Here is a 27,396-nt window from a genome sequence, read left to right on the forward strand (position 1 = left end):
AGGGTTGGGTTTGTGTGTTACGGAAACATCGCAACACCTAAATTGTGCCTTTCCCTATTCCGAGCCATATCCTTCTTCACTTAATCTCTTTAACTGGATTTTGGGCAGGTACCGATCTCAAAGTGCTTACTGAATTCTTTCTGCAAAGTTTTGTCCCAGAACATTGAACGAGTGTTTGGTGACAATTTTTGGTAAAAAAAAAAAATTGCGCTAAAATTACTGAGCCTGCCCTTCGCTTTGAACATCAATGTGTCTTCTTACAGAATTGATACTAACAGCTTTTTTCTGAGCTTCAGTGCCAGGCTGCTGCCTTTGTCCTGTGCCCAGAAGCCAGGGCAGCCACCCACCCTTGGCATTCGTCTCCATGCAGTAGGAGGTATCCAGAGCGAGAGGGGAGACAAAATTCTTTCTGCTGGTGGGCCTTGTTGTTTGCTTTTCCTCTGGGTTAAGGGGGGAAAAAAATAAAAGTTGCCTTGAACTTGCTGTACCGAAACATTGTGTTAAACACATTAGAACTTTGCCGAGCAGTGTAATCAGCCAGGCCTGCCTGTGATGTTGTGTAATTTGGCTGAAGTCTGTAACCCTCACTTGGTATAATGAGCAATTTCTTCCTTGGGGGAAAATTATGTCGTGGTGAAACTGTTCTTCAAAATAACCCAAACAACTCAAACCTCAAAACATGAACTAGATGACCTCTTGAGGCCCCTTCCCGCTGGAATTATTCTGTGTTTCTGTGCTGCTGCTGTTTGTTTGTACAGTGTTTTGCAGGATGGAGTCCTGGTTTTGAAGTTTTCTAGGCTTTGTGCAGGGCAGTGATGCAGCCTGCCAAGCTGGGGAGGTAGAGGTGGGGTGAGACAGAGGCACAGGATCTAGCGCTGTGTTACAGCACACACAGGGTGTGTTAATGTCAGGCTGGAGTGCTGGAGCTTCACTCCCCCCCCTCCTCTCTGTGGCAACCCCAAATCTGCCCAAGCTCTACTATCACACTACAGATAACGTGAAAATAGGCACTGGTAAACTGCAGAGGATGTTTTTAATTATATCTAGTGCTTTTTTTCAAATATGACAAACATGTGCAATATCTCTTTTATAGTTTTTATTATTTTTTTACCTTGAATTGTGTAACAGTGTTAACTGCCACTACCATTTCATCTCCACAGGCAGAGGAACTGAGGCACTAATACCTTGAGACCTTCAGTTTTATGCTCTCTTGACTTGCTAAACAGTAGCCCAGTTCTTCAGGACTACCAGCAGTGTGAAATGTAATCAGTGTGTTGGTGCATTTTGGTACTGGAATGATGACTACTGCAGAAGGTGAATACTAATTGGTTTAGGTTCCTTTCATGTTTGGTGATCTGAAGTTAGCCCCCTTGGCCATTAGATCTACTTACATCTCATATTTCTGTTTACAAGTTTTGTCAAGGTACCAAGATGTTGCAAGGGGTTTGGATATGTAATTCTTATTGTTTCCAGTCTTGTAGTTAATCAGTGGAAAGGCCTAAAGGGAGAACACAGGTCATTTGATACCATGGTCTGGTGACAGAAGATTTTTTTTTCTTTTGTACTACTTCTTCTACATTTAGAGTTTGATTCTGTGCCATGAATGTCAAATCTGATATTTTTTTGATTCATCACACATTCTCTATCTCTTAAATGTTGCTGATTTAAGCAGTGGACTAATGCCCTTTCATTACTCCTCACTAGTTGTCAAGAAGAAGGAAAATTACACTAGTGTGCACGAAGCAGTGAAAGCTGGGGATGTAGAACAGCTTGCATCAATGATAAAAAGTGGAGCCAGTATTAATGAGGTGGATGTAGTTCACAAATTCACACCCTTGCAGTGTGCTGCCCACTCGGGAAGTCTGGAGGTAAAGCATTACCTTAGTGTACAGGCATAGCTATAGTTCCTGTTTCCTTCTTTGGGAGAGGCTGAACACAACATTGCTTTGATCAGACTGAATCAATAATCTCTACCTGTTTTTCTTATTAAATATATTCACCAAAGGCAGGAGTACAGGATTTTGGATTTTATTTTTTTCTTTCTGAAGACCCAGGCAATTTACTTAATCAACTTTGCCATATTTTACAAAATCGTTGTGTTTCTTACTCTGAGTAAAATCTGCCTTATAGCCCCCCTTTCAGACTCATGACCTTCTTTTGTCTCTATTGCATTTTCTCCTTCTCTTGAGACACCTAGAAAATCCTGTAGGATGTGTAAAATGTTCTAAAGGTGACTGAAACAGGTGAGAAGTGACATGAAAATATATTTATTCTGTTTACCAGTGCCCCATGCATCATTCTCCATAGAAGTAGTCCTAATACACTTTATTTTAATAAATGAAAATGTTGAATAATGGTAGAGAAATTGGCAAGTGATTGCATCAATATTTTAAACTTCCAGAAGAACTGAACTGCTGTGTTCAGCACAACATTCTCCTTCTTCTTGCAGCCTCCTTGTTCATTGTCCATGGCAGTCTAAACTTGAAGCAGCAAGGCCATTCATGTCCCAAAAGAAAAAGCGTGAAGTTCTTGCTAGACTCAAGAATTGCTAAATGCAGAGCTGCTTCTAGAATGTAGAGACACTGTCATGAAAGTGCTAATGTCAGCCCCAAAGCCAGATTGGTTACCTTCCCTTTCTGCCTCTCTAAGTTCTGCCATTTTTCATTTGACTCTCCTACTTTGCAATCAGTCTGTTAGACTTTATTGAATTATCTGTCATCTGTTTGTCAGTAAGCTCCTTGGCATAAATAGTGGAGGAAGCTGTAAGATGGCCTGAAAGAAGATAATAAATCATAATAATATATAATAAAAAGTTCTAACTGTTCCTCTAGCTGTCTTTGAATAGTTCATAAAGCTTTCTATTGCAAGCAATGATATCTGCTGGAAAAAGATGAATAAAACAAAACTAGGACATGGAAGGATGAGAAGAGATATGGGATTACATATGCCTAAAAAGCCTAATAAATTAAATGAGGCTTTAAATTTAGTATGTGATCTTTTTCCTGCCAGTAATTTTAGCTGGAATTCACGTGAGCATGTTTGCATTGTTTTTTCCAATGCTTTTACCTCATGCCATAAGAATACTCTCACAGATTACATTTTAAATCTGGAAGAGTAAAATGATAAAGTCATATTGTAATATTGATGCTAGGATCTGAATTTGTTGGTTATTTGCACATTTTGTACCCTTGGGTGAAACCTGGAAAGTATAACTTACCCATAACTTCCTAATTCACAAATACCTGTTTAAGGCATGCTCTGGGATCTCCTATTTCCATAAAGAAGTATTCCAGCACGGTTTTGAAATGTAACTGTGATGGATGGATGGATGGATGGATTCTAGTTGAAACGTGCCTCAGAGTCACGATGGGAACAGTTAAACAAGAAGCCTTTGGTTTTGTTGAGCAGTGCCTGCAGTGGCTGCTCTGGCATGGAGCTGACACCGCACGCGTGACCGTGAGAGGCTGGACTGCGGCTCACCTGGCGGCCATCCGAGGGCAGGATGCCTGCATGCAGGTACTGCAAATACTCTCAGGCAAAAGTTACTAGGGCAGACCTTAACACTGGACAAATTCATTATGAAGATCAGCTGAGGGAGCTCCTCAGGGACCTATGAGTAGCTCATTTGATGTCCTGACATGTCAAATTAAGTTAGTCATTTTCAGAGTAGAGCACTCATTTGTGCTGTCTGTGCAAACAGATCTGTTTTGTGCAATACCAGACCCCTGAGGTCAGCCCAGAGTTATCCTGCTGGTCATCATGCACCATCCTTCTAGGAAATGTTTGCTTTTTCAGCTTGTGAAATGCACGTGTGCTTTGCATTTCTTTCAGGCCCTGTTACAGAGCGGAGCGGACGCAGCGGCTCGGGACGAGCGCGGCTGCACGGCCTCGCACCTGGCTGCAGCCCACGGGCACTCGTACACGCTGCAGAGCCTGCTGCGCACGGGGGCGGTGAGACTCCTGCCGGCAGGGCTGCTGCACTGCCAGAGCCCGGCAGCCTCTCCCGAGCTAAACTCTGCCGAGCTTGAACCGAGATTTAGGGCTGGAGATTAATTACTGGGGGGGAATTTATTCCGTGGGTGAATTTCCGGTTTTTTAGATTGTGATATACATTTAGGGACATGATCAAAAAATGTAGAGAGAATCAATAATGTGAGTAAATCACCTTCTGCTGAGGATGTCATTAAATGAGCATCACGTACTGGGGTGATGGTAATTTTTTGCAGCTCTAAAAATCTTCTATAGTAAAGGAGACATAAACTTAAAAAAGGGAAAATTAGCCCAGATGCATATTTAAGGAATAATGACCAATGCAGGTCACTATGATGATAAAAACATATCTAAAAATGCACCTTTTCTAAGTGTATTAAGTAAAAGCAAGAACCTGTGAACAGTACCTGTTGTGAAGCATATAATGCATGAACTTTGAAAAACGTTATCTGGTTTGATTTAAATAATTTAAATTATTTAAACAATGAACAGCGGATTTCCATATATAAAATTTGTCTTGTGTCCTAGGATTCAGAAGTGAAAGAATTAACTTGCTACTTTCATTTTAGGATGTAAATGTTTCAGACAGGAATGACTGGAAACCTGTTCATTATGCTGCTTTTCACGGTCGCTTGGGGTGTTTGCAGCTTCTTGTTCGATGGGGAGCGTGTGTAGATGATGTGGATAACAATGGAAACCTTCCAGGTATATCAGGATAAATCCTATGTTTTTAAACCTTTGGTTTACAGTTGTGAAATGTGATGATTGAGCAAATTATAACTAATGCACAGCAGCAGCATTTGCTATTTGATTCCATGCAATCCACATAGCCCATTTTTTCCAAAGTGTTACTGTTGGTGACAGTATCCCATTCACTTCCTGCTGCTGCTAGCAAGGATGAGAGTTCACAAATGCTGGTATGTGGAGCAGGCTGAGCCTGATTGGGAGCAGGTGAGCAGCATCTCCTGTGTGTGTGATGGAACTTGTGTACCAGTGGAGGTGGCAGGAGAAGGATAGGTGGAGGGGGAGGTAGTTTCAGCTGCTATGTGCTACTCTTGACTTGGTGCCAGTGTGATGAGGTTCTGGTGTGTTTGCATGCGAGTTTTTGTATCCCACTGTTTCTTAACCGATTTTGTGAAACAGTTGTTTTCATTTTCCTGTGATTTCTTCATCTTGATTTCTGGAATACTGCTTTTTCTGGATTATCTTGAATTTATTTTCATAATTATCAGTGCATTCACTTCAGCACAAAAATTTGCCAGTGATTGTTCCTTGCTTTTTGTATTTTCTCCAGTATCCCTCTCCCTAACATACCACTGTCTCAATATCCTCTGTAAGCTCAATGGTATTGTTCCTGTCTTGAATTCTCCTTGCATCCTTTTCATTTTAGCATTTTCCTTCTTATGGTTTGTCGCATTATTTGTTCCAAAGAGCATATGTTTTTCTCTATAACTTGTACAGAGTTATCTTTATAAATCCCTTCTTAAAATCTTTTACCCTCTACTAAGGACTACTTACCTAGGAAACAGATAGCCATGCTGTGTTTTGCAAACCTGGGGCTTGTTAAAGGATGTGAGGCTGCTGCATCCCAGCAGGACAACATCTGGTGCATTAGCAATAAGGGGTCACGATGTGAGGCACCCTGGGGCAGCATGGAAGGCAGCTTTATTTGCATTTGGGAACACTTCCCTGATAACAGACTTCTGTGGAGAGAAAGCAGATGTCAGCACAGTTCTACTTAAATGCTCTGTATAAAATGGTTAGTAGAAAACTGCTTTTGTTGTGTTTTGGCATCTACAGAAGCTTGATCTTCCAACCTTTGATGTGTTTCATTTGATCATATTATCTTCCAAATGAAAGAGGATATTTTGGAACAAGGCTAGTAACTGATTAGTAGAAGTACTGTGCAAACCAGCTTGTTGTCTGCTTGTGTTACAGAAGTGAACTTAAATTATCTTTACATGCTTCAGCTTCAAGATTAGCTGAACTGTGCAATAATTTTTCCTAAGAGAATACTGGAAGAAATTTTTTGAGGTTGCAGTGCCAGGCACCCGAAACTTAGAACCTGGCTGCATCTTTTGTATATGTATGTTACAGCAAGGCGTCTAACTATCTTTGCTACTTTCCTTGTCAATATTTTGGAAGAAAAAAAAAAATCTGTGGCTCATTCAATGTACAGAATGGGCTGTGCTTATTAACTTAGCATTTCAATTTGCTTTCTCTCTATTCATTTTTGGGCCACTTCCATGCTTCTTTTATTGCTCACTAGTTAAACCTATTCTAAATATTTTTCACAGACAATTTCTTGACTGGTGGCTTTGAAAAGAGTGAATATTGTTAGTCTGATTTTATAAAAGATAAGATGAAACACAGAGAAATTTGGATACCAAGAGGTTTTAGGTATCTGAAAACGGATTCGTAAGGGTTGAGTCAGTTTTTCACTACCTGACTTACCTTCAGCATGGTACCCTTCTTTTCCCTTCTCCCTGAGAACCTAACTCACTGCCTAAAATTCAGTCAATGGGAAAAACTGCCCTTATTTCAGTGAAGCTCAGATTTTAAACTGTCATCGGTACAGAGGTATTGTCATCTTGCTGTAAAACCATTGTCCATAGCCTTTTAGAGCAATTATGCTCTGGAGAGCTGTGGATAGTTTGGTTTGCTATAGAGAACTTGTATATGCCAAAAATGAATTGACATGGGTTTTTTGGGTCCTGGGCCCATTGTTTGTTGATTATGAAGATAGTGAGATTCTTATCTGGAGACAAACTAATACTTTTGCCTCTAGAACATCAGCCAGCTGTTACAGAGCAATTTTCATGGAGTGAGAGATCATAATAAGCATTTATTTGGCAAGTTCTTCTCATCAATGGGATTAGAGGATATTACTTATGTCAAATGAGTCAGCATGTGTTTGGTACTTCTTACTTTGTTGTAGGCCCAGCACTGTAGTAATATTAAGTAAGTAAACCTCTGCATAGCTTAAAGGTCAGGTGAGGAATGTACCTTCAAATATTTTGTCCAGTGAAGCACCTATCACTGTCCTCATTTTATGGATGAGGTAACTGAGGGTGTGTTGAACTTTTTTGTGGTGGCACAAAAAAGAGGCTAAAGCAGAAATGGCCTTAGCTCCTAATCAAGGACACTGCTTGCTGTCCCCCCTGTGAGGAGTATCCCTGGGACAGCAGGGTCAGCAGGATCCGTGTTCCTGGGGAGGTGAGGCCCAGCAGTGCACTCTCTGAGCTAGGATTTGGTGCTCTGCTGGGAGTCTCTTCTGTCTCCTGCAGTCAGCTCCACCAGGGAATCATCTTTGCAGATCCCATCCTTGGCAGCTTTACCTCCTTTGCCTAGAGCTGAACTCTGTCCTGGGTGGAGCTGAACATCTGCAGTTCAGCTGGGGCTGCTCTTCCCCTTGTGCAGTGTTGGATGGCTCACGTGCTGCTAGATGAGCCAACTCTAACCAGTGGTGGGAGCATTGCTTTCTCAGTGGGCAGCAGGGCTCAGCTCTAGCACCCTTTGTTTCATTTGTGCTGTAGCACATCTGGCAGCAGTGGAAGGACACTTGCATTGCTTTAAGTTCTTGCTCAGGAAAATGGCCAGTGTCACACACACTCTGAAAGCCAGGAATGACCATGGAGAGACTCCAAGGGACTTGGCTGAACGGTTCTACAAAGATAATATTCTGCAATATATCGATGGTGTGGAAAAAGAGGAGGAACATCCAGAGACACAGGAAGGTGAGTATGGATTAAGATACACTTAAAAAAAGCATTATGTGTAACTCTGCAGAAGTACACAAAGGTGTACTTGTTATTTCAGGTCTGTGAAATTAATCTCTTAACTGTATGAGATGCCTGTAGCCATAACTAAGACATGTTTGGTCAAGTGTCTGGTGAGCGCTGCTGGTTACACAGCTGCATTTCAGCTGATGAAGGAGCATTATCCTTGCTACCTCTGAAGTGTCCATACATAATTTGCTATGAGAGAGAGAGGTGAGCTGTGAGACAAATACCAGCATGTTCAATAGAACTGCTGGCATCTGCTTGGAAACATGTGCCTTTCATTTTCAGTTTTAGCTTTCCCAGCTCATGATGCTGCTTTCAGTGGGGACTTGTTAGTGGTTAGAAGCCTAGTAAGAAGTGGAGTAATCAACATTAATGAGCGAGACGATAAGGGATCCACTCTCCTGCACAAAGGTCAGTAAATATGATCTGTGCTTCAGCTTGTTACTCTTTGTTGCTGATTCATTTACTTTGTTTTTCAAGTGGCTGCTTATTGGATAAACTTAATGAAAAACAGCGTCTTATTTCTTGAGGGCTTGGAAAGGGAGCCTCGAACCCCATATTTTGTAATGTATGTGTGCGTGGGTCACTTTAAAAACAATATAACCAAGCTCAAGTCAAGGAAAAAGAGCTTACAATGAAGAGAAATCAGCATCTAAACTGAAAACCAAATAGCTCTGACATTTATTTACTACTTGTATATCGATATCATGTCAAGTTTGTTGGAATTAATCCTGATTTTCAGTGACAGAGAAAGAAGAGATCAAGCACATGAATTCCAGCTCTGAGTGATAAGCAAGGCTGTATTTTAGATATAAAAGTTTTTAATTTTCACTTAATTTAATGTAACTAAATAGTTTTGATTTTTTTTAATCAGGCAAGATGTGGCTTTTAGAAACATCTGGCTGGCTAAGTATAAGAATGATCTGTACTGTGGCCTAGCCTTTATTTACTGAACACATCAGTACTGTGGGGATATGTTGTAAAAACCACAACAAAGTAATTTGGTAGGATGCTGTGAAGAAAGGTAAACTTCTGGTTGGCACTTTGGTGTGTAGTGGACTGCTGGCATTACAGAAAAAATGGTTCTTTTGTGTTTGGGGTTTCACAGTATTATCTGAAAGAAGAAACAAAAGACAAAAGAAAGAGGGAAGCATTTTTGTAATATGCTTTTAACATATTTCCTACATTTCTTTTTGAGTAGATATATAGTAGAATTTTTAAAAACATAATTGAGGTTCTTATTAAAATAACTGATATGTAGCTATTTTAAAATCCCACTTTCTTTTCTTGGAATTATGCTAACCTACAGTTGTTTCATCCCCAGTGTTTCCATGCTGATGTTGTAACTTCATTTCCTTATCTCAGTAAGAAAACAAATATAAAAAATATCCACTGGGGAGTGCTGTCAAGAAATGGATTTTTTCTTCCTTGAGAAAATCAATGTACAGTTGCATCTAGACTTGCCAAGTACCATCTTCCATAGATGAGACATTGTTCCTGGCACCACGTGGTGGGAGCAGTGGCCATGGCACATCATATGAGTAGGGTTGTGTTAGGATGCTGCTGAGAGGTGCTGCCTTGAGTGTCTGCCCCAAGAAATGCTGTACCTTTAGCTCCAGCACAAAGTCCTGCTTGTCTCTCCTGAGACAGCAGCAGACACCCCAGGCTGGGGCAGCCAGCTGTGTCTGACCCCTGGGAGCCCAAAGCCAGGGAGAGGTGACAGCACCTGGCTGCCAAACTGTGGCATGCAGGCCTTTCTTACTAGGGTACCAGTTATTTGTGTGTCTTGTGCTCTGTACATGAGACTGGGCAAGTTTAGTTTACCTTGTGTTCAGCAAGAGCTGCCAGTGCATTTCTAGAACTAGAAAGAGTCACCAACCACACTGCAGTGCAATGCTCTGCCCCAAAACTCTGTACCCAAGTGATTGTCAGCATCTTGACACAGAGGCTCCTCTTGAAATAGTATCTCCCTTGTGGTGTCTTAGTGAACCCAATCTCTGACTTGCCAAATAATGACAAGAGGAGGACATTTTAGGTTTGAAACACTTCAGTTGTATATAATTGACTTGTGTATGCCTTCCTTCCCTTAGCTGCTGAACAGGGGCATATCCATTGCTTACAGTGGTTGGTTGAAACGGGAGCTGACTGTGACATTACAAATGATGCTGGAGACACTCCAAAGGATGTAGCCAAGAGGTAGCAGTACATATCCTGTAGCTCTGACACTTATTTACTTACTATTTGTGTATCAATATCATATCAGCTTTGTTGGAGTTAATCCTGATTTTCAGTGATGGAGAAAGAACAGATCAAGCCCATGAATTCCAGCTCTGAGTGATAAGCAAGGCTTTATCGTAGCTATAATATTGTAACTATAAAAGGTTTTAATTTTCACTTAATTTAAGTTTCTTTTTAGTGAGGTCAGACACAAAAGAGGAAAACTAGCTTGTGGCCAGATTTCTCTTCACAGAGTAAAGCAAGGCACAACTTCCCAAGGATTTTCTGGGATTCACATTCTCTGAACCTCAGAGAAAGGAAAAACAATTATCATTACTGCTCCTGTGTTTTAGAACAAGTAGAATGCATTGTAGAAAATTTTTCTCCCTTCGTTGGGGGTTGCCTGTCTCCAATACTAGCTCATTTGCCAGAGGACAGTTTTGAGCCCTTATGCTCACTGTTTGCTATACAAAGTAAATGAGAAGTAGCAGAGGCCAGCTGCTTTTTGCATTAATAAAAATAACACAGATTCTGATGAAATTCAATTAAGAAACCCTGCAAAGGAAAGAGATGGCTCTCATGTAGGAGCCATTGCCATAAGATTCCATTGAGGCAGAACTCATGCCATAACAATACTACAAAAAGCAGATAGATAATTTTAGTGTGTGTCTAGTCTTCCTTTAGTTCTGAAACCCCTCTGATAAATGGGAACATGGGCAGTGTGAGAGTTTCTACCACACGTGTTTTTCCAGATTTTAACTGTTCTCTGTGTAGATTTGGCCATCTGGCAGCTGTGGAACTGTTGACACCAAGAACTGGAAACAGTAACTCTAGTGATGAAGAACTAGATGCAAACAACATCAAGTTTTTTGAAACACATGGTGTAGAAGGGAGTACAGATAGCAAAGAAGATTTAACTCTGGATGAAGCAGAGAAAAGGAATGCACGTGGTAAGCACTCTATCTCCATCACTCCTTGTTTACAAAAGTTGTTATCAAGACATTATAGTCCTAACTAGAAGTCCCAGCCAACTGTTCTGATTGATCTTTTTGTTATAAGATGAGATGGTTGACAGGATATCTGTAATACTGAGCATTGAAACAAATTGTGGAATATTAGAAAGCAAGCAGAAGGCAATCAGAAGGCAATCAGATTATAATTGTCACACCATTTTAATTCATGTTGGTGCAACAGTGTTGGATTGCTATTTGTTTTTGACATCTGCTTGCTGTGTGGGTGTCAGGTGTAGCTCAGTGTTTGCTGAGCAGTGTGACTTCTGCTCATTTGCTTGTGAGACTGTTTTCCAGACTATTGGATTTCAGCATGACTGTCTTCTTGCATTTAACCTACCTGGAGAACTGTCTTACAGTAAGGGCCTATCACAAGATTAAAGAACTTCAGAGACTTCTAGAAATTGCCTACAGCAACTACAGACAGCTGGGGGGAATAACTGAAGAGGAGAAGAAGATGAGAAAAGAAGAAAGGAAAGTTGAGAAGTAAGGTCATTCTGCCCTGCTAATGTTTAACTCTGTGAGGCCCATTTTAAATCCTCCTTTAAAGCTGTTTTTGTACACTCAGATTTGCATTTGGCCATTTTGTCTTTTCCACTTACCAACTTCAACCAGGCCAAAATAAATGAACTGCAGCAATTTGTCTGGCCATTTCTAAACTTCTACCACCAGGATCAGCCCCACAACAAAAGTGCTTGATAGGTCCGTGATTCTTGTGTGAGATCATCTGTTCAGTCTTCAGGTTTTTCTGCAGATGTGTGGAGTAGGTCTGATAGTTTCTGGCTGTTTTGTTTCCTCTGAGGATGCCCAAGACATGTATGCCCTTCAGGAAATCTGAAAATAGGCAAAAGTCTTAGCATGGCTTGGATGGAAGAGCACATACAGCAGAGATTATTCAGTGACCTGCTAACCTTTCTGTTCATTGGCAATATGTTTCTGTGCTCAAGAAAGGATTAGCTTGTATCCAGACTACGGGAAAAGACTACCAGCAAACCTGCCCTTGCATGTAAAGCATTGTTCATAAGATATAATTCTCAATGTCTCCATTAAATCCAATGGTTCTGTTAGGTTGGTCAGGTGATTTGATGGACAGACTGTCTACATTTCAAAGAAAAGTCTATCAAAGATTTAGAGACTTAACAATACTGCAGCCTCCAAAGACAGGCCTGTCTTGACCTCTGCCTGTCAAATATTTGGCTACCCTTTGTTCTCAGTCTCTGTAGATAACCACCCCCATCATGTGTTTGGGCCAACCCAAACCACTGTCTTTATTTGGTCACTGTCTGGGGGGCTTATACGCCATCAAGAAGACAACAGACTTAGCGGTTGATCTGGAGCAGACAATAGGTGTCACAGATTGCAATTAAGTACTTTGTTTTACAGCCATATCTGAGCCAGGAAACTGAGGTCAGGATTTCTTCTGGTTCCAGGTCACTCTTTGACTCAGCTTATGCTGAAAGTCCATCTTGCTTAACTTGATATGTATACAATAGGTAACAGACACCTCTGGCTGAGTTAGTTATCATGAACTCCTTTTTCAACTTCTTGGAGAGGTGTAGGCACTTCTAGGGCATAATTAGACATGTACTTCAGGATGAGACTGATCACTTCTAGAAGTGTCTCTCCTGGTTTTAGAGGAGGGTGACAAGCTTAGGTGTTGATGCCCACATTGAAAGGTCAGAGCAATCTGGTTTCAATGATGTCAGTAGTCACTGTTGACTACTGACAGACAGGAAAGTTCATTTTGGATAGAGCAGCTGCTCAAAAACTAACAATGTTTATTAGAAGGCTCTGCTGGCACTCTTTAAGGGGTGTTGCTTTCTCTGGCATGTACGGCTAAATTAGAAAAATTGTGAGGTTCTCTGAAGGGTTTCTCCCACCTGTGAAGGCTAGAAAGCACCCCTAGACCCAAACTATTCTTTTGAAAAGAAATGGGGCTTGTCGAATACCTGCCTACCCTTCTCAGAGTACCTATCTGTAGATAAACCCCAAGGTGCTTGTATCATAGGCCAGAAAACCTCATTATTGATAAAATACTTAATGACAACACCATTTTGCTAGATGAAAAGCAGGAGTTTCCACTTGGGAAGGCCACTGTAGCAGATTTTGAAGATTTCTGCTTTAGTCCAGGTTTTTTGGCTGTAGGAGGCCTGGTGTGAATCACTTCACAGTGCTTTAACCAGGGTTCGTTGCAGGAAAGTGTCACCATGAGTGTGCCACAGTTTGGGAGCTGTGTCTCTTTAATTGGAAGCATGGAAGAAGTCAGCTGTCCCCTGAGCACAGGCCATTCTTGCAGTGGCAGTAAGGCTGATTGGTAGCTCAAAAGACCTGAGTCAGGAATTCGCACTCTGGGAAACAGGGAAACATGGTAGGTCTTGCTGAGAGCTTTCCTCCTGTGCTGTTTGAATGCATAGGGCAGATATCTCCCCTTTCCTTTTACTGATCTTCCATCCTTGTAGCTGGGATAATTCATCCTGATATATGAGAGAGCCAGCTCAACTCGAGAGACTCAGTTTATGTGTGAATTACGTGTCAGCTAAACAGTTCCAGGAATCTCAAATAATTTAGGAGCCCTTGAGGGTGTAACCAGTGAGATCTTGTGCAACTGTGTATAAGCCAGTCATGCAAGCTTTCATCTGAGTATTTCTCATCCGTGCCTATGCCAATCAATAGGAAGGGTGTAGAAGCACCAGATGTGATTGAGAAAGCTGCCCCTGACCTTTCCAGAATGCTGCCGGCTTTGTGCTTTTTCTCTGTTTCATAATAACTTCGTGGCTGCTTGGGCACTTCTCCCTTCTCCCTCCCCCGCAGCTGGGGCTTGGCCGGGTCGCAGGCAGCGCGGCCCGGGCTCGGTGTGCGGGCAGACGGCTCCATCTCGTGGTGCCATGGCGCTGAGCACCGCTGGCAGCCGAGGAAGGACAGCTGCTGCTCAGCGCTGTCCCCAAGGCTCCGGAGCCTGAGCGCAGCCGGCGTGAGGCGTGCCGCGCTGCTTTCTGCGTGTCTGACCTGGTCCCTGGCAAAGGCACTGCGCCACGTGGAGCAGCCGGGGCAGGGCTGGATGTACTTCATGCTCTGCTTGTCTCCTTCGCTTTTGGCAGGGCTGTGAGGGAGCTGGAGGCGCAGCTGGAGTATGAGCGAGTCAGGCGGGAGAAGCTGGAGAGCCAGCTGGATGATTACCGTGCTGAGATAAACCAGCTCCGAGAGGGCCGCGGGAAAACCCGCACCGCCTCTGCCGCCTCCGTGGTGAGTGCCACACCAGCTCCCCGGGCGGGGCACAGAGGCCCCTGCCTGCTGCTTCTGTGTGTTTGTTCCCTCTATTAGAGGGCACAGTCTAGAGAAAATGTGCTAAAGCTTTCACCTCGGGACGCTGAAGTGAGCAGAGTGACCCTTGTCTGGCCTTGACAGTGTCTCTGCTGTGAAAGGGTATCAGTTTCTTTCTGTACCCTGGCAGAGAAGCACTGCTATTCTTCATCGTAATGTTCACCTAAGGAGTGGGCTGATCCCCAGTGCTTCTCTACTGCATAGCCAGTGACTGGCAGTTCCCCTTGGCTCAGTCAGACCTGGTGTCTGGGACTCTAATGGTGCTTCAGGAGAGGTGTCACCACCTAAAGGGCTGCCCCGCCTGCACGGCTGTAAAGATTGCTACCATGGGTCCCCAGAGTGGGACAAATTCAATAACAGGGACTTCCATGTCACAGTGTCTGGAGTCAGTCAGGCATACTGAATAAGAGCCCAAGATCTCATGGAAAATTTATGGAGAGAATTCAGTCTGTTTGGGAAAGGAACAGTACGTGCAGCACTAGAGTTCTCAGACAGAGGTTCTATTTTGAATTAAAAATTAAGCTCTTTTTATATGTTAGAGACCTAAGAGGAAAGAGGACACCAACACTGCAAGCAGCCAGTAGGTGATGATACTTATTTTTTACTTTTCACCTGTACAATAGATGGCAATAGATGATGGTGCTTCTATTCTTTCAGAGCATTTTTTATTTCCCAGACTATTTTCCACCTTTTCAGTCAATTGCCTCTGCAGTCCTTTGTTTTTGTGCTTCTTGGTGGAATCTCAGGCTCTGAATACTAGGTGCCACAGCTGTATTTCAGAGAGGCCAGCTGCACTTTTTCAAGGATGTTTCTACTTCTCAGCCTTGTGATTGCCAGGCTGGTAAACATTTCTCTGTCAATATTTTTCATTAGGCAGTTTTTGGTTTTGGTAATTTTCCACTTCTAACCAAGAAGCCTTTCTATCTGAGTGACTGCTACAGCCAAGAGAACTTCAAGTCCACACTGCTGTGCTGCCATCCCATGCCCCAGGACTGTGCTCTGCCCTCAGCTTCAATCTGAACACAGTATTCTGTGGTTACTCCCAGATGTGGATTTTCACATCCTTCCAGTGGTTCCTGTTTAATGGCTGCAGTATTCTTTGTTTCAGGAAGCTGAGACAATGGCCAAGTCTTGCAAAGATGAAAATAAAGAAGCAGTCAGCCTGCAGCCCAGGAGGAGTGCGACTACACTGAGGAACGAACCTCAAAGGAGGGGCAGCAGACTGGAGGTACAAAAGCAATATTCCAGATAATGCAAAGTGTTTGCACAGCCCAGCTCTACAGATGAGCTGTGGGTCTCTACTTTTTAAAAACACTGAACTGGTTTTAGTTCTCTGGCCTAACAACAGGAAAGTGACAGGCCCTCATAATTCTGAGGGAAGTATCTCCATTCACTGGTCTATTTTGTACTGCCACCTCAGGATGGCAAAAGTGCACATTATGTCCTAGCATATTCAGTGTGGAAGCTGAATAGTGGATGAGTGAATTACTCCTCAGCTGTAGAGAAGTGCCAGGCCCCTTGATTTCCATCTTTGGTCACTCCTAAAGAAGGGAGGAAGCCACTCCTTTGTGAGGTTTCAGCTGACCTGCAGCAGTCGGTCTCTGGGCCTGACTCAGGGCTGAAGGGTTTACTAAGTTATGGGGTAGCTTGTGGTTAGAAATTGCAACCCCGACCTCTCCTCCATACCTAAAAACCATTAAATGACTACACATATAAAAGCTTTTCTGTCAGCTGTATGCTACTGTGAAATTATTTTCCCTCTGGAACCCTCATTTTGAGACTTAGAAGAGAATTATTTTAGTATGTCAGTCTTGATCCATCCTCTCCTTAGTACCAAAGAAAACTGCATCTCTGAGAATTTCAAAGATACTGAAAAATAAAAATCCATGGTTTTGTGTACACCATGAAGGAGAGGCATGCTGACTTAACAGCCTTGCATCAAGAGCCTGTTTCTTGGTGTGTGAAATGATGGTGGTGACAAGCTGCAATAGATGAGCTATTTCCTGCATCACCATTGGTGCTAAACTTTCATGCAGAAATTGTCAGCCTGACAGCAAATATAAGAAATTAATTTTATTTTCTTGAATGAAGATGATAAATAATTTAATGCGGAGAATGTAAGAATTGGCAGAATACCAGCAAGTTCAACTGTAAACAGAATAAAACAGCAATGAAAAAAAATTGCCAGTACTCAGTACTACAACAGTCCTTAGCCCATAAAAGGCCTATTTTTACTTCAAAGTTAATCCAGAAAGACTTAAAAAATTATTATTATACTGAAAGAATCAAACCAAGCATATGCATTTGTACTCAACAAAATGGAACTGCTTCACTTTTGGAAGGCATCCACTTGTGTTGTAACCGCAACAGGAACGGTCAAGTCCTTGCAGAAGGCAGAGTGGTCACGAGGGTCAGTGTGTCCCATGGGATTGCAAAAACGCCTGAAGGAGGGGGGAGGAGGATCACCACCACCACCCTGGCACCACTGAGATTCTGGGTATTTCCGTATTAAAAGCCAGATGCTATGCCCAGAAAACATGGGCAGGTTTCTTGGAAATTCTCTGCAGTACTTGAGGGGGGAAGTTAAGAGCATTTATCTGCCCCAGGGCTGCACACAGCTGCTGGGAGTGGAGGCATTTCCCCTTGGAAAGGCAAAGACAGAGAAGTTTTCCCATTCTTTGGACCTCTGGGCATACAGAAATTGCAGGAGATACTAACAAAAATCTATAGAGATATTTTATACATGAGATTTTGAATTAATTTAAATCAGTTTTCAAGGAAAAAAAAAAGTTTCTTTAGTAAAGGCCCTGGAGTGTGTTTTTACATATGTAGATTAAAAAACCAAAGGGACAAGCTTCAATTCATCAAAAAAGTGAGGAACAGACTGGAGGCAAAATCCTGAACCTATGTTAAAGAATAATTTACTTGGATCAGATTAGGTAGTTTGAAGTCTGATATTAGCATCCCCATACTGAGAACTCCAATTTGGGAATTGTATTCCCATTTCTACAGTATATAAAATGTTTAATATTTCCATTGTCAAAGGAGCTGAGAGTGAGAATTTTCCAGAAAGAAAACAAATTCAATTCTAAAAGATATTAGGAAACTTTCTGGTATAGCATAAGAAATACTCTGAAATAAATACAGTATTGAATAGGAGGCAAGGAAATATTACTATTTGGCTACTTCCCTCCAATTATTTTGATCTTTAGTGTTACATATTCAGAAAATATTTCTATTGTACAGTAAGAATATCAAAACCAAAAGGTGCCATGTTATTGTCAAAGTGCTGTTGCCTGGGTGGCCTTTTCTGTCTGTATTTAGTGCAGTCATTCCATGTAGATCTATTTCCAGAACCTGTAAAACCCCAGTGCTATTGCTAGGCAAGTGAACACTGAGGCTGTTAAAAAACAAAACAACACAAAACAAAAAAAAAGAGATAATTAGCTGAATGCTGTTGTACCACTTTATCCATAGAAGAAATCAGCTGCAAACAGATGGAGGAATTAACAACTGTAGAGCAGAGCCTCCTAAACCTCCCAGATTGCTGCAGGTGTGACAGAACAATTCCAGAAGCCAATGGCTGGACTCAGGTGCCGTACCCTGCACAGCAGCAGCAGTGCTGAGATGGGAGGCCCAATGCAGCAGCCTGAGGAGCCACGTTTCCAGGAACACATCCCAACAACTATGCTGGATGCCTCAGGGCACCACAGGCTACAGGGGCTTGTACTACTGTCACCCAGCTACTGGAAACTGCACTGCAGGAGAGCTGCCTGCACAAGGCTCACGTTAGACACCCCAGATTTCCCATGGAACCAAAATGACAATGAATTTGAAAATGAGCTGTCAAACACGACAGCACTCCTGAAACCTGACAAGTTGTCTTTTGGATTTGTTACACTGCTGTTTCAATTAGTGTTAGAATAAAGCTAATTACATTTGCCTTTGAACTTATTCTCACGTCCAAATACAATGCATTACTCTTTTTATCCAGCTCCTACACAATAAAAACTTCACTGGTTATGTACATATTGAGAAGACTAATCTCAAATTATGTTTTTGAACAAGCAGAAATTTGTTCTGCTTGGCAGGGGAAAAATACAAGTCCTGCCACACAGAAACTGTGTGTCCGTGAAGTTTCCTTGGGAGGCAGAACTGGTCACTCTCAGACCAGTCCTGAATGACAGAAAACCTTCAGGTAAATGACTTCACCAAAACTTCTGTAGCAACTCCATCACATCAATAGCTGCTGCAGCAAGCAGAGGTACTGTCAAACTGGGTAAGGTATTTAGACTTTTAATTTTTTTTTAACCATGTCTATATTCGTCCTAATCCCAGTTCTGGGCACAATCCTAGTCCCATGGTGGCATGCTCCCAGCTCTTCTGTGTTCTCTGTCACATTTCTTCCAGCTGGAGGAGGAAAGGGAGAGCTCCTCCACCCAATCCCAGTTGCCTACTGCTACAGCTACCCTCATTTAGCATATACTCCTGAACAGAATTTTATACAGCCACAACCCAGTACCAGTACTCACCTCCTTGCCTGTCACATACCTGCCAAATAGCGAATGGTATCAAGTTTATTTGATTCCATGAGTGTTTTTAAGGAAGCTATTTCAGTGTCAATTTTATTACTGATTTCTGAGATAATACTGTTGGTATTTGCATCCTGAAATATTAAAAGACAGCATATATTTGACAATGGTCTCTAGCCCCTTCAGCTTTCCAAAGCTGAACTAAAATACCATGCTACCAGAAACAAGAATATTTCCAACCTATCACTGCTAGGAGACATTAGAAGACAGAGCAACTGGCTTCATACAATCTGGAAAGATTGCTGAAGGGATAGAGACAGTGAAAGAGAAAACTTCAATGATCATATAGAATCACAGACTGGCTAGGGTTGGAAGGGACCTTAAAGAGCATCTCATTCCAACCCCCCTGCCATGGGCAGGGACACCTTCCACTAGACCAGGTTACTCAGAGCCCCTTCCAGTCTGGCCTTGAACATTGCATGGATGGGGAGTCCACAACCTCTCTGGGAACCTGTGCCACTGTCTTGCCACCCTCATGACAGAGTTTTGTCTCTGATGTGCCACTGCCTCCTGAAGGAGACACTGGCACATCAGAGCCAAAGAACAGTATCAGAGCACACAGAACAGTATTCCTGCATTTTTGAAAAACAAAGGTTTAAGCATTCACAAGGCATATAGCAAAAATGGAAGATATGCTCAAGATGGGACATGGTCCCTCTTCAGCCCCTTAGACTCTGGTGTCCTCCAGCAGCTTCAGGACTTCCAGCCCTTGAATTGCTTGGCTGTAGGCACCTGCACCATCCCTGTGATACAGCTCATCAGTTAACACTGGGAAAAAGGAAGCATGACAGCTCACATCCCAGCTGTGTCAGCCTGCGACAGTACTTGGGAAGTGAGGGACAAGGCTGGAATGCCTCCCTCTGCTGACTGGAGTTTAGTGTGAATCCCAAAGGCAAGAAACACCTGCAATAGCCCTGAGTGATAGAGCCTGGCCTTTTGCTTTACCATACCCACAAACCTATTAGCTTTCACCAAAGTTTGGGGTTTACAGAACATGCAATGCATAACTATATCCTGCTTTGCTCAATACTTACTTTTTTATGAAACTCTGTAGTTGCTTCCATCAGTTTCCTCTCCTGATCTGTAAACTGTGGATAAAAGATAACATCACAGCTATAGCAACAGAAGCACAACACAAAGCTAATAAGGGCATCTCACAGATCAACTCACCATATCTGTCACCCTGCTCCTCTCCAGGTTTATGTCTAGCTTGCTGTCAGCTCGGATTTTGCTGGTTTCAGTCTTTAAAACAAATTAAGATTATGAAAATAGCTACTTATTCTCCCTAATGGGAGTGTGTAGGTAATTGCTGTTTACTTACCATTAGCTGCTGTTTAACTTGATCTAATTCAATTTTCATTTTCTAAGGGCAGAGGAGAAAAAAAAAAAAGATTTTTAAAAATTCAGGAAACTTAAGCAAATTAATCAGTGATGTAAGTGTTATCACTGCATCCATCCAATTATTCTTTCTCCATTTTTCCTCCCAATGGGGCAATTTGTTCTTGATTAAATATCCTAGCTAATGTATAATGTAGGCATATATAATCTGCTGGGAATTTTGTTCAAAAGAAAGGATTTATTTTGTAACAATGATGATCTTGTTATTCTGAGTCTAAAGACAGCAGAAAAATACCAAAATACCATGAAGTAAAAGGAAAATATGTCTCAATCACCAAATTAATTAAATTGTTGCAAAACAATGGCTGACTCCTCTACCTGCACTATATGGTTAATGGCCAGAAGCTAGCAGTTACCCTTAAATAAAAGTACAGAAGCTGAAAAAATGTACACATCTTAGAATCCTTTACAGAAGATCTGAGCACGTCATAGCAGGTGAAATATATTTTTATGTGATCTCTGAAGTTGTAACATACAGACTCTTCAATTCCAATTACAGAATTACTTTTACATTTGTATTTTGTTCCACAAAACTGTACATCAGGTAAAACACAACAAATACTGCAATTAAAATGCTTAATGAAAATATATATTAGTACCTCATTCTCTGCTCTCAAGTTTGCAAATTCACTTTTCTCCAGGATGACCATATCTTTTCGAATGGAGTCCAAATGTGCCATTACTTGCTGTAAAGTTATTTCCTTTGAGAAATAAAACATGCCATTGATTAAGGTGCACTCTTTCTGACAAGTAAAGAAAAATGCTTAGGTCTGAAACGATGAAATTAGCTACTGCAAAGCCCAAAAGTGGGGAGTCTCTCTAACAAGAATGTGACAGAAACAGACAATTTAATACCAGCAATTTATTTGAAAGACTCAAGAGTTTTGTGCTTTTTCTGTTGCTTTAATTCACCAAGTCTGAACTTAGGCAAAAAGGCCAGAGGAGTCAGTCCAAGAAGCAATAAAATGAAATAGACCTGAAACTACAAGTCCCTCCTGCAGTCTCTTCCACTTTCAATGAACATTCAGTAGCCTCAGAAGCATTAATTGTACATCTGAATGCAGCTCTTACTAAGCACTTCCATTTCTTGCCTACAAACTCATTGAAAGCCAAAGACTTAATGAGGATCATACTGCCAGCTTCCAAGTCTGATGGACAGAACTGAAACACTGCTAGAAAGCACTGAGAAAAGCCTTCTCGGGGTTTGAACTAACAAGTTCAGAATTCAACCATTACATATAAACGCAGGAAGAAACCCAAACCAGAAAATAAAAGAAGAAACTCAGAATTTTAAAATGCTGAAAGCAATACTCCTTCACCCAGCATATGGAAGTTACCCTACTATTTAGCATGGAAAAAGACACATTGCTGTGCGATTCTCTGATGCACAGTGATGGTTTTGATCATTGCTCCAGAAGGTTGTGCAAGCTGAAATTATGTGCTATTCTTCTTTAATTACTTAATGTAATTAAGCATTCATTGCTATTTTATTTCAACTCCTGAGCCTTTCTTCTAACAGTAGATTTTTATCTTACTGGCATTTACGTGTAATAAAAGTTGTCTAACTTTTTTTTCCCCTTCTAAATCTCAGAAGAAAACAAGAACTTCTGTCTCTGTAATTTTCTTTCATCAAAATGAAAACTTTTCTTTTTGGAAATCCTATTACATGCAAAACATTCCTAAACAGAATTTTCATGGAATTGCATTAGGCAGAAACACTTTTTTAGAGTGTAGTCAGTATTGATAATGAATATTTTAAGATGGTACGAGGCATATTATCTCCTCAGTGTAAATGCAACCAAAGTTTTCCCAAGAATTGTAAAAACTTCATTGTGTTCAATGAAGTAGTCAGACTTCAGTGGAAGCTGGTCAGGGCCTATAACCTTCTGTTAAAATCCCGAGTGAAACTTAGGAAAACCTGGCACAGTGAAGCGTTTATAGTACTAGAGAGAGCTGCTCACTTGTGTTTTAAAGATGCACACGTGAGCCTTTGTAGCACAGAGGAGTTTTTACCTGCTGGGCCTGCGTAACCATGTCCTTGTAGACGGTGTCTAAGCTGACATTGGACAGGGTTATCAACGCTGACACGATGGTCTGTGCCTGCTCCTTCCCAAAGCCTAGGGGACAATTGAAGGATGACAAGTGAAGGTGGTATTAAAAATCTGGATAAGGAGCAAGAGACACTCAAGTGTCACAGCAAACCACAGCGACACATTCACACAATGACTGGGAACTGAGAGCCAGGAGCCAGGCACTGCGACTCCAGCTAGAAAAAACAAACTTAATGCTGCAAAAATCTGAAGCACGGCACCTTTTAATATACTGGAAGTCTAGACACGCAGCTGAAAGAAAGACCAAATTTCTTCATACAAGATCCAGCCATTCATGCATTATAAAAATAATTTAGCAAAACTTTACTTCATAATGAACTTTCAGAAATTCTGTTAAAACCAAACTTACCTTGAGCTACAAAGCATGCACTCTATAGAATAATAACAAATAATTCTGCATATATTGGAACTGTCCTGCAGAGATAGGAACATATGCAAGACTGATTTTTAAACTGCTGCATCCATTGCCTGCAGAATGAACTCAAACTGGGATTTTTGCTTTCTGATGATAAAAAGTACATTTTGTCTGTAGCTTGGTGTAAATTTGAAATGTTACAGATGATGTGTAGTGAATAATGGGGAAGAAAAATTGCTCTCACTTTAGCTGGATCTGTTCAAGTGCTGAGAGCTTTTGCCTTAGAAATTTATTTCCAGCAATCTGACTGATATGTTGTGTTTCAACTACCCCATTTTATAAAGTGGGCTAAATTAACATTGAAAAATGCTTTCTAGGCACATTATTTAGAGGACTATGCCACTGCACCCTTCTAAAACACTGGTACTGTCCAGGTGCACCACTGGTTTACATGTCTAAAAAAGCTACACATGCTTTATGACAGCTTCCTTCCACTACAAAGTGTGATAGTATTGCTTCAGTTTCTCTGAATTTTCAGGGTTACTTAAGCTCTTGCCAATTCCTTATGTTGCTCTTCCTCCACAGCAAGAAATGACTTTGTTTTGTGAAAGTTCAGAAAATGAAGAAAAATATATATATAAGCAAGAGATTGAAGCCTGAAAACTGCCTAAAGCTTGGGAAAAACTAAAATGGCTCTCTTACTTTTGTGGTTTTACCTATACAGACCTGTCACTGTGGTAGAAGCATTTGTAGAAGTTATAGAACAAATTAAACTGAATAACAACTGGCACCAGACTTCACCCCACAAGCTCTAAAGGAACTTGAAGAAGAAATAGCTGAATCAGTTCCTGGGACAAGTCACATTTCACAGCCTACTGTGGTTTCCCATGGACTGGAAAATAATAGTGCCAGTTTTAAAAAACAGTTCTAGGGAGATGTAGGGAAGTACAGGCTGTTGAGTCTGACAAGCATGAAAAAAACCCCTCATAGTTAGCAGACTACTGTAAGTCTTTTAACTACTAACACATTATTATTATTGGACCCAAATAGCGGAAACAATCCCAACCTCTGACTGTAAAAGTTTCTACTGTCACTTGGGATTTTAAAAGATAGTTGCTAGCTATCAGCTCAAAGCTCAGCAGGGATGAATAAAGCAAACCAAACCCTTTGAATTACTAGGAAAAAGAACAGAGAACATTACAGATGCAACATTTACTATGCAAATCCATAGGACATTCAATTGTCAAGTAATGCCAGCACTGTTCCTGAAAACATGAAATGGAATGTAATGTGACAGAAGCAGACAATATTAACAGAAGGGCATCGTGAATAATCAAAAATATGGAAAATCTACTGCTTCAGGAAAAATGCAACAAGCTAGGATTCTTCTCTTCGGAAAATAATGGGGCAATATGACAGAAGTTTGCATAATCATGAGTGACATGAGAGATTAAATGTTCACTCCTTCCTACAGAAGAGCTGAGTGGGCATCAAATTCACATCACAGATGCCAGATTCTGCATAAACAGAACATGCAGATGTCTGAAGTTCCATAAGGAAGGATGTTCTGGATAATAATCAGTTTATAGTGGCTCAGGGACTGCATAAACTTGTGAGAAGATTTGCATTGAAGGTTACTAAAACTCTCAACTGATTTAAAATACCTCCAGGGTGACAAACTGGAAACTTGGAAAGTACAAGGGGATGTGTGACATACATCTGCCCTGCTGAAACACTGCTCTGCCTCGAGAGTTATGCCAGGGCTGGACAGAGCCTTTATCTGACTTCAGCCAGTCTCACTCACTACAGAAGAGTGGGCATTGAGAATGTATCACAGCACCGTGCTGCTGAAAATATTCCTCATTGGGAAAAAATCCTTCAGTTATTCTTAGCAGGCCAGTGGAAGGAATTTTTTGAAAAGCTTCATTTTTGCTATAGAAGTCTTTAACTGTTAATTCACATTTGTTACCTGTGTTGTGTTCCTCAGCTGGAAGACACCACAGGAACCTGCCTACAGCTACAGATGAGATAAATCTAATGTCCCAGCTGCTTGTATGGCACACCATCAGATGGCTGTCCCTCAGCAGCCTCCTCAAGAGGCTGCCAAGACATTTTACAGCACCGGGTACTGGCACTCTGGGGAAACTGGCAGCACTCAAAGTTACACTACTTAATATTAAAAGTTTTCCTTTGAATTACTTATCTGGTATCACTTACCATGGGCTTCCAGATCCTGCACTAAAGCATGGGTATCAAAGGTCACCTTCCTCTGCTCCAGGGGAGTGATATCAACTCTTCTGACATCATATGACTTCCTAACGAACGTGGCAGCAAAACCTGGAAATAACCAAACATGCCTTAATCTTAATTGATTGGCTTCTCATACAGTACACTAATTTTAATTTCTTTCATCACAGAAAAGCTGCATGGATGTTGCAACAAAAAGCTGGGTTACAGCACACACCAGAAACCATCGGCACTTTTCCACAGAGAATTTACACTAAACAGGACTTACAGATCTGTCTGAAGTGTGTTCATGTAGCCGTGCAACAGACAAGCATCCTGATACAGCACAAATAACCCCGACAGCCAACTGGTCTATAATATTTGGGAAACATCACTTAAATAATTTTCATACTTGTAGCACACTGAATGACTTTATGCAGTTAAGCATTCGTTGGTGTTTTATTTAAATTGCTGAGCCTTAACTCCAACAGCTTTTTATTTTATCACAGAACGGTTTGGTTTGGAAGGGACCTTAAAGATCAACTAGTTCCAACCCCCTGCCATGATCAGGGACACCTTCCACCAGATCAAGATGGTCAAAGCCCCATCCAGCCTGGCCTTGAACACTTCCAGGGATGGGGCATCCACAGCTTCTCTGGGCAGCCTGTGCCAGAGCCTCAGCACCTTCACAGTAAAGAATTTCTTCTTTATATCTAATCCAAATACCTCATTTTCAGTGGCTTCTGTGAACGTAAAGCTACAATTTAAAAAAAAGATATATGCAAGTCTTATTTTCATGATGAATCAATTTCTTGGTTCACCAGAAAAGTAACTGGGCAGTACAGGGATACGATGTTTGTATCTAATACCTCAGAGATGAGGAATACCTAATCTCTAAAGAGGCATTAGTTAAACTCAGGTATTAGTTAAAGATCCACTTTATTTATGAGGTGCCCTCCCACAAGCAGGTTTCACTACTTCTCATACTTTTATTTCAAGCATATGTTTCTCTTCACCTGATGTTTGTGTGGCTTCACATATTACAGATTCTGCTCTGATTAATTCTTTGTTATCTAAGCAGCCCTGTTACTTCTTAATCTGTTTATTTGAAACTATATGCATTGCTGGCTCTCTGCCTTAACCAAATTGTTCTGTGTCTTATCCAGATCTTTACTCAAAAGCTTTATAACATTTAAAGAACAGGGAATTTATAATTTTGTGCTGCTACCAGATAAATCAAGTTATGTGCTATCCTACAAATACTATAAAGATCTGGCTATAACTAAACCAGGCACAGCACGGTATTATAAATGACAATATTAGTAAGATGCACCAAATGCTACATACAAATAATGAAAACCAACTGAAGAACATCGTTTTTATGGAGCTGTCCCACCTTTTAAACGCACAGCTCTTGTCTTCTAAACGCATAGGTGGATTTTTTCATTGGGTTGAACAACTACACTGCACAGACACTGTCTCAAAAAGCTGATATTACAGTTCTGGCTGCTCGCTACGCTGCTCTTGGCCCCACTGCTCTACACCTACAGTCTCGACTGGATGCTCGTATTCCAGCCGGGAGCTGCGGAAACCACTCCCCAGACCCGTACCCCAGACATCTGTAGGTGACGCCCTCCGCACCCCGGTAACTCCTCCTGCCCCGAGCACCCCCGTCAGCCCCGTACACGCCTCTCCCGCCCGCGGAACTCACCCCTTGCTCCAGCCCCGAGGGAAGGCGCTCAGCGCTCCCTCACACAGCGCCTCAGGGTCGGGCCCCGCGGCCGCCCCTACACCGAGTCCGGCCACCGCCCTGCGCAGCCCCAGCGCCGCTCACACACACGGCCCGGGCTCACCCGACACCGGCAGCCAGTCACCCACCCCGAGGGGCCGCAGCACGGCGCTGCGGCGCCTCTCACCTCTGTGAGGAGCCGGGGGCAGCCGAGCCGGCATCGGGAGCAGGAGCGGGCCGGCCCAGGCGCGGAGGGCACCGCTGCTCCCGGCGCCCCTCATGGCGCCCCGGCCCTCCGCTTCCGCTCGCTCACTGCCGCTTCCGGGCGGCCCGCGGGGCATGCTGGGTACTGTAGTCCGCGGCCGCACGGCAGGGCTCGGCCGGAGGCGGCGGCGCAGCGCCCCCGTGAGGATGGGAGGAGCGCAGCGCTCTGGCCGCCATGGCCATCCATGTCAGCCCTCAGCCGGTGCCGCACCCGGGGGCTGCTCCGCTCTGTGACCCCAGGGAAACGAGCATGAAAATCATCTAGTTCCAAACCTCTGCCGTGGGCAGAGACACCTTCCACAGCACCAGCTTGCTCAAAGCCCTGTCCCTGGCCTCGAACGCTTCCAGGGATGGGCAGGGATGGGGCATCTACAGCTTCTCTGGGCAACATGTGCCAG

The 27,396-nt window shown here is 42.3% G+C and overlaps 2 protein-coding genes across 4 annotated transcripts; one reads left to right on the forward strand and one right to left on the reverse strand.

Annotated features, from left to right (window-relative positions):
- On the forward strand, window positions 1–21,044 carry ANKRD42 (ankyrin repeat domain 42). Of its 2 annotated transcripts, XM_036406925.2 has the most exons (14): window positions 1–415; window positions 1,161–1,314; window positions 1,705–1,868; window positions 3,409–3,516; window positions 3,832–3,951; window positions 4,560–4,695; window positions 7,527–7,727; window positions 8,061–8,186; window positions 9,866–9,971; window positions 10,767–10,942; window positions 11,362–11,488; window positions 14,101–14,245; window positions 15,432–15,551; window positions 17,801–21,044. In XM_036406925.2, exons 2-14 carry the CDS (start codon window positions 1,296–1,298, stop codon window positions 17,831–17,833), a joined length of 1,581 nt encoding a protein of 526 aa, XP_036262818.1. In that variant the 5' UTR covers window positions 1–415; window positions 1,161–1,295; the 3' UTR covers window positions 17,834–21,044. The 2 variants fall into 2 exon arrangements, with proteins under 2 accessions (XP_036262818.1, XP_036262826.1); XM_036406933.2 differs by lacking the exon at window positions 1,705–1,868 and having other exon boundaries at window positions 5–415; window positions 3,409–3,951.
- CCDC90B (coiled-coil domain containing 90B) lies at window positions 16,382–27,019 on the reverse strand. 2 transcript variants are annotated; one of them, XM_036406945.1, is made up of 9 exons: window positions 26,922–27,019; window positions 24,997–25,116; window positions 22,327–22,430; window positions 20,913–21,014; window positions 20,237–20,278; window positions 20,086–20,157; window positions 19,950–20,003; window positions 18,875–18,989; window positions 16,382–17,723 (listed from the first exon to the last, which is right to left on the reverse strand). In XM_036406945.1, exons 1-9 carry the CDS (start codon window positions 27,013–27,015, stop codon window positions 17,668–17,670), a joined length of 759 nt encoding a protein of 252 aa, XP_036262838.1. In that variant the 5' UTR covers window positions 27,016–27,019; the 3' UTR covers window positions 16,382–17,667. The 2 variants fall into 2 exon arrangements, with proteins under 2 accessions (XP_036262838.1, XP_036262846.1); XM_036406953.1 differs by lacking the exon at window positions 26,922–27,019 and adding an exon at window positions 26,717–26,888.
- Window positions 27,020–27,396: the final 377 nt, after the last annotated feature.

Source organism: Molothrus ater, chromosome 2 (assembly GCF_012460135.2).
Source record: "Molothrus ater isolate BHLD 08-10-18 breed brown headed cowbird chromosome 2, BPBGC_Mater_1.1, whole genome shotgun sequence".
In the NCBI taxonomy this organism is placed as follows: Eukaryota; Metazoa; Chordata; class Aves; order Passeriformes; family Icteridae; genus Molothrus; species Molothrus ater.